Source organism: Strix aluco, chromosome 10 (assembly GCF_031877795.1).
Source record: "Strix aluco isolate bStrAlu1 chromosome 10, bStrAlu1.hap1, whole genome shotgun sequence".
Classification (NCBI taxonomy): Eukaryota; Metazoa; Chordata; class Aves; order Strigiformes; family Strigidae; genus Strix; species Strix aluco.
The window spans coordinates 1,857,630-1,865,138 of NC_133940.1; the positions used below are offsets into that span (position 1 = coordinate 1,857,630).

General features: G+C 45.6%; 1 protein-coding gene across 1 annotated transcript; it reads left to right on the forward strand.

Moving 5' to 3' along the window:
- Positions 1-4,871: 4,871 nt before the first annotated feature.
- LOC141927755 (olfactory receptor 6E1-like) lies at positions 4,872-5,852 on the forward strand. The gene has a single exon (XM_074835020.1). It carries the CDS (start codon positions 4,872-4,874, stop codon positions 5,850-5,852), a length of 981 nt encoding a protein of 326 aa, XP_074691121.1.
- Positions 5,853-7,509: the final 1,657 nt, after the last annotated feature.

The following is a 7,509-nucleotide window of genomic DNA, read 5'->3' on the forward strand; positions in this document are numbered from 1 at the left end:
TTTCCAATCCTTCTAGCCTCCTGCCAGGATCCTCAGGGTCCCCTTCCTCGGGGTCATTGTGATTGTGAGTCTTCCTGGGGCAGTCCTCCCAGAGATAGTTTCCCTCTCTTTTCCTTCCCTGTGGCCGGAGTGGACATTCCCACGCTATATATCTTAGCTCCTCACAACTACAACACTCCATTCCATCATTCCTTCCCATTCCCCTTTGCTTTTTTCCTGGTTTTAATTCATGCCCTATATCAAGTCTTCTCCCTCCCTGGCACCTGTCTCTCAATCATTAATTCCTCACTAAAGCTGCCACTGGTAAATCTGTCTCTTGTTCTTTTGCTTTTTTCCTGTGTTTAATCTGCCTTTCCTTGTGCCAAACATATACAAACGCAGCAACACTAAAAATATTTTGAAAATTCTCTCCCTGCTACCCTGACATATGCTCTTTAAAATATTTCTGTATATCAGAGGCAGCCTGATCAACAACAACACTAATCGTGAATGTGTCATTAAAATTCCCTGGTCTCATTCCTCTGTATTTTAACAGTGCTCGTTGGAGCCATCCCTCAAAATTATTAGGATTCTTCTCTGTCTGACAAAGAGCTCAATCCCCTGCATTATTATTGTCCCAGTTTGGATTATTTACTGTCCAGGGCTTTCAGTCTCTTCCCACCTGTTCAGCTAATTCAGCTTCCTTACTCATTATTTTATCTCTCTCATCAGGTCAAAATGACACCTCAGTAACACCTGGGTATCTCCCAAATAGGGTTTGTGCCCAGTGCATAGGTTGGAAAAAAGTTGAGCACGTTTCTTAGCATCCTCCCTCGGTCTTGGCATTGTACTTCTACTTCCCGATAGAGCCAAGTCGCTCAAATTCCCAGGCTGGTCAGTAAATACATGCAATACAGGTTGGGGCTTCACCTGCCACCTCCATTTGCATGGCAACAGGATTAGACAGTAGAAAGCATAGGATAGAGTCTGGCAGCCAGCAGAGCAGAATTGGAAGACAAAAAAAGAGCATTAGGTGGATAAGGAGGGGTGGATGCGATTGGGGCATTATCTGTGGCTTCGTCCAGGGCAGTAACCTCCACTACTGCAAGCGTTACCTTTGGCGATGCCTCTTTCATCCCGTACCTCCAACTTTGGTGTTTTTTCTCCCAAGACCAATCATCCCAAACATACCAGTAATCCATTTGTCCTGGGCACCTATCCTCTAGGCGATGTCGCAGAAAGGTAGGTCTGTGCTGGTCAAAGGTCCCTCACGGTGGCCACTGTTCTACTGGGTTTCCATCTCTAGTTATAAATGGTCAGCCTTCTTGGCATAAAGTAGCTGTGTGCCTTTTTGATAGACTTGCTGTACCAAAAGTTCTTTTCCAGTTGTGTAGTACATTGGCCAAGGGCGTCCCCTTCTCTGTGCCAGGTATATTTCCCATTTACGTATTTATCCATGTGCATTTTATGCTGATCAGGCCCACGCTCACTCTTTTTCATTTTGTGCATTTTATGGTGATTGGGCCATGCACTAGCAAGGAACTCCCTTCAGTATTTCCACAAAGTCTGCTCAGGGAATTTTACCACTCACCCTTCAGTGTCTCCTGCTCCAAAGGTCCCATGTGAACTCACCCAATTCTGGCAGTTGGATGTTTGGAGACGACAGGATCCAAAGGCTGTAGTGTAGGGTCCCATCTGGGGTGCCAAACTGTTGAAGAAGTTTCTTTACTCTAGGTTTCTTCACCTAGTAGACTCTCAGACATCGAATCTTATAAAAAATAATTTATTCACATAGGGGTGTTGATTGATAGCTGGCTGAGCATGAGCCAGCGGTGTGCCCAGGTGGCCAAGAAGGCCAATGGTATCCTGGCTTGTATCAGAAATAGTGTGGCCAGCAGGGACAGGGAAGGGATCTTACCCCTGGACTCGGCACTGGTGAGGCCGCCCCTCAAAGACTGGGTTCAGTTTTGGGCCCCTCACTACAAAAACGACATTGAATGACTCGAGTGTGTCCAGAGAAGGGCAACGAAGCTGGTGCAAGGTCTGGAGCACAGGTCTGATGGGGAGCGGCTGAGGGAACTGGAGGGGGTTTAGTCTGGAGAAGAGGAGGCTGAGGGGAGACCTCATCGCCCTCTACAACTACCTGAAAGGAGGTTACAGAGAACTGGGGATGAGTCTCTTGAACCAAGTAACGAGCGCCAGGACAAGAGGGAATGGCCTCACACTGTGCCAGGGCAGGGTTAGACTGGCTCTTAAGAAGTATTTCTTTGCAGAAGGGGTTGCTGGGCGTTGGAATGGGCTGCCCAGGGCAGGGGTGGAGTCCCCATCCCTGGAGGGGTTGAAGAGTCGGGTTGACCCAGCGCTGAGGGATCTGGTGGAGTTGAGAATGGTCAGTGTGAGGTTAATGGTTGAACTGGAGGAACTTCAAGGTCTTTTCCAACTGAGATGATTCTGTGATTCTGTGATTCTACAGCCAGAAAATAACCCAACAGCTCGAACTGGGTGCCTCTGGAGAGGGACCCCGAACAAAGAAATCCCTGGGCAGTTATACCCTTACAATCTATGCATCCATCCCTCACACACTCTTCACGCACCTTTCATGCACCTTTCAGTCCCATGGTGATTGCTGCTCTGAGATCTTCTAACTCCTCATTGGATTTCTTCTCTGTCTCTAGGCACACTGTTAACAGTTAGTATCTTGTTGAGTTGCAGCTTCTGCCAATGGTTGTAGTCTCCTTCTGGTTTGCGCTGGCTCTGGAGGCCTTCTTTTGCTTAACTAGGTAAAATTTTACCATATCTAGGTGAAAGTTCACAGCTTGCAGCCTCAGGCATCAGCAAATCTAGATACTCATGCTAAGTAAGCAATGAAAAACAAACAGTATGCCAAATCGCACAACATTATGCTCTAACCCCTGTGTCCTAATGCTAAACGATTGACTCTGAGTGATCAATTCTATTTAAAACTTACTTATTTAAGCTAAAAACCTAGTATTTCCAAACATGCCATTAGACACTCTGTGCCAAATGCAGACTGTTTCTTCCGTGGCATCATCCCTTTGCTGACAGCAGCCCACGTGGGCAACAGCTGCTATGAAACATGAGCGCTGCTCTCTCCTCTGCTGTGCTGCTGAGCTCCTTCACACTGACTGCTGTGGTTTATGCCGACATCCTATGCACCATCCTGAGGACAAGCTCTGGGCAAACCACAATAAGGCCTTTGTCACCTGCATATCCCGTATTTCTTCACTCACTATTGCATGTGATAGCTGTATGTTTGATGATGTGGGGCCTGAAGAGAAGCTGCTTGGTTGTAAGCTGTCTGAAGATATGCAGGTTCCTCTAACAAACTGCATTCAGGAGAAGAATAATTTTAGATAATTTATGTGTCACCAAACAGAGTAAGGAGACAGAACCCTCTAAGTGTTTGAGCTGACCCACAAAATAGAAACTGGGACTGCTGCCTCTGATTCACTGTGCTCATACTGCTGTAGGTGACCGAGCTTCTGCTTTTGCTCAAATACAGCCAGTGGATTAATCTCAGGAATTTTTCCCAGTGAAGCCAGTGCAGAGATTCCCCTATGTCAGACTGGAGGCAAAGAACAAGCCGGGCATTTGGGATCTGTGACTACCCTGAACCCCAAGCTAAAATGTCAGTACAAACATGGGGCACTGCCCTGTACTGAACTTCCCATTTTACTCCTTGTGCAAGTGCTACCAATTCTGCCCTGGGACAAAGTCTGAGGGAACAACACAGTCTGTGAGGAAACTTTGCTGCTTAAAACCCACCATCTCCTCCCTTCCCCTTCTTCCCCTTCCATTTTGAATCATCCTATTTTTGGAATAATCATCTGCTCTGTCCCTTTCTATGTCTGAAAACAATTGTCAACATGAAGGAAAAACCATTAGTCTTTGTCGCATACATTTTTATTGTGCTTCCTTCTCTTCCATGTGTATTTTGATTTTAAAAAAATAATAACTTATTAAATCAGTGATTTGAGACTTGAACAGTGAGTTTCATCTCCTTTGCTTCATGTGCCTGGGAGGACTTGTTTTCCCAAGGCTCCCTCTATAGTCAGTGGAGACAAGAGAAAACGCTCAAGGCTGGGTCCTCCCAACCTATAACTGGCATGCAAAAGAAAGGCTGCAAATCTCTTCCAGACACTCTTCTCTTGCTTTGCATTTAGGTCAGGACATTTGATAGTCAAAGCAATGAGCAACTGGTTGGAAACAACTGCATTTCGGTGCAGAGGGGTGTCAGGTGAGGCTGCATGGAACCATAATAAATTTCAGTCATTATTTAGAGTGCTAAAGAAGATAAATTATACTCTGACCTATTCCACCCCCTCCCCCTTTTCTGAGGAAAGAGAGAGCAAGAAGCTGTGGAAGAAAGCAGGGGATACAGAAGAGATATTTGATATTGCCTATTTTGAAATCAACTGATTCTCAGGGAGTTCTAGTCCAAAAAGGCAAGTACTGGGAAGTAGAAAGAAGAGCTTTCAACATAGAGATTTGATTTGATTTGATTTGATTTGATTTGATTTGACTTGATGGTTTAGCATTTGTGCAATAGAAGAGATGAGTTTTGGCACATAGGTGTGACAAATATTTGCAATAGGTCTGAGTGAATTTGGTATTTCTACCAAATACCAGCCTCTAAAATCTTCTGTTCTGGAGAAAGAATCCTTTGTGAGTGTTTGAAAAAGGTAGAAAGAAGACAACAAATTATCTGAGGACTTTACCTGAAAGGTAAGACAAAAATCAGAGTGTGAGAAATGCTTGAAGGACTATCTCTGTCTGTGTTATAGAGGGAGACTGCTAGAAAGGAAAGAAGCAGAAAAGGAAGGATAGAACTTTTCCTCCAGACTGTGAAATTATCACCCTTGTGTTTTGCCATGTTCCCATTTCAGCAGGATGAACTGAAATTCAGCATGGGACCAGAAAATGAAACCGCAGTTACTGAGTTCATCCTAGAGGGCTTCTCAGCGCTTGACCAAAGGCTACAGCTATTTCTCTCTCTGGTCCTTCTGCTCATGTACCTGACAACAGTGATGGGGAACACAACCATCATTTTCCTTGTGTGTGTGTATCACCGCCTGCAAACCCCCATGTACATTTTCATTAGCAATCTGTCCTTCCTGGAAATCTGGTTTACGTCCTCCACAAGCATCAAATTGTTTGTGATCCTGGGTTCTGGTAGGAGAACAATCCCTCTAAGCAGCTGCTTTGCCCAACCCTATTTCTATTTTGCCCTGGGCTGTACAGAGTTTGTTCTCCTTGTTGTCATGTCTTTTGACCGCTATGTTGCTATCTGCCAGCCTTTGCGTTACGCTGCCATCATGAAGCCTCAGCTCTGCATCCAGCTTGTTGCTGCTTGGGTCATCGGCATCACACTCTTGAGTTACCGTCTGGTCCTCCTCTACCAGCTGACTTTCTGTGGCTCGAACAAGATCCACCATTTCTTTTGTGACAACTCCCCCTTATTTAAGTTGTCCTGCTCTGACAGTAGCCTGCTGTGGAAAACAGACTCTGTTTTAGTATCATTTGTCATACTGGCTTCCTTATGTTTAACTCTGGCATTTTACATGGGCATCCTTTTCTGTATTCTACACCTTCCAGCAGCCTCTGGGAGGAAAAAAGCTTTTGCTACATGTTCTTCCCATCTCACCACCTTGGCCATTGTATATGGGAGCTGCATTGCTCTCTACGTGCGCCCTTCAGAAGACATTTCCTTGGAGACAAGCAGATTTGTAGCTTTGCTGAACACTGTCCTGTACCCATTCTTAAATCCGTTCATCTACAGTCTTAGAAACAAGACTGTGATCCTGGCCCTGAATGAAGCCATTGCCCGTGTGACACCACAGCTTTTCCCCTAAGCATAGTGCATTTCTGGACAGCAATTCCAGAGATCAGCTCTCATCTGTTAAATAATACCAGAGCATAGGTGTGTAACCTCCAAATACAGATGCCTCAGGAGATTTCTGTTCTGTCCGATTGCATTAGGTTATGTGAGAAGAATCTCATCTGCACACACAAAGGCAGCACTAACAATTTCAGGAGGAGTAACTCAGTTAACACCCTGCCCACCTACTCCCAGGCCCATCACAGCAGAGCCACCAGCTCATCAGGAGTCCATTTCCACAAACCGGGAAGAGCCCAGAGGCACAGTGGCAGGTGGAATCCCAATTTACATGCTCCTGAGGAATGAACATCTTGTCCCAGCTCCTTCCAGGGCTGCCCTGGGAGAGCCACCAGCCCCCTTGTCTAGGTGTGAAACCCATCAAGATTAGCCACCGAGAGCAGCTCTGGATCAGCATTTGGAGTAAGGGGATTGTTGCTAGGAGTGCAGGACACATTGTGGGATGCAGGGGAAGAGCATTTTTGGATTGCACAGGATGTATTATAGGATGTTTAGGGGAGGACCCCAACCAGTGCAGTGTGTCCTCTCTTCTCATTAAACTTAATTTCTAACTCTTTCCTGTGCAAGGGAATCTCTCTTCTGCATGAACGTGTGAGCGTGGGGCTGTGAGTGCGGCAATGGGAGCAGGACCAGGATGTTAGACAGACTGAGTGGCATTAGTGCCAGCAACTGAGAGACTGACATGCCAGCAACTGAGAGACTGATGTGAGTGAACTTAAGAGCCTGTGTGTGACTGGGGTGGTCTGTACCAGCATCTGGAATGGGGCTGCGGCCTCAGGGGCTTGTATGTTCAGGTGCCTGCAACTGGGGAGGCTGATATCCAGGGGCAGCTACTGAGGAGAGCAAGTGTCTGAGCCCAGCTGCTGGAGGGATCAACCCTGTAGAGAAATAAATTATAGAATAGAATAGAATAGAATAGAATAGAATAGAATAGAATAGAATAGAATAGAATAGAATAGAATAGAATAGAATAGAATAGAATAGAATAGAATAGAATAGAATAGTGCCGTTGGAAGGTACCTATAATGATCATCTAGTCCAAATGCCTGACCACTTCAGGTCTGACCAAAGGATTAATCATGTTATTAAGGGCATTGTCCAAATGCCTCTTAAACACTGACAGGCTTGGGGTGTTATGGTTGAGGAGCGTGCTTTATTCTTTATGAAACTTGATCATGTTTCACTTTTCTTTGCTTGCAAATAGGAGAAATCCTTCTGTGCCTGTGTGCAGCCAGTTCTCTAAGGAGAGCAGGTGGGGGGTGGTGCAATGGAGCTGTCACCTCCAGCTGCAGAGATCAGTGGAGAATTCTGATGTAAGGAAAAGGGATGTAAATCCCAGCTGGCCAATGACAGAAATGGTGAGGTGGGGGGAAGTGAGGAGCAAGGTTGTCCATACAGTGCCAGACCTCGAGGGACTGCTTTTGCTACCTGTCCAGACCTCCTGAGGAGACCCTCTGGATCAGCAGAATGCTTCTATCATCTCTTCTCTAATCTGAGAAGAAAATTAAAGTTACCTTTAAAATAAAAAATAATTTTTATTAGATCCCCTTTGAAATCTTCCTCCTTCACTACACATTGAAATGACTCCAATTAGCTGTACAAACCTTGAAAAC

Coding starts and splice junctions, on each gene's coding strand:
- LOC141927755 (XM_074835020.1), top strand. CDS start 4,872: ATGTTCCCATTTCAGCAGGATGAACTGAAATTCAGCATGGGACCAGAA.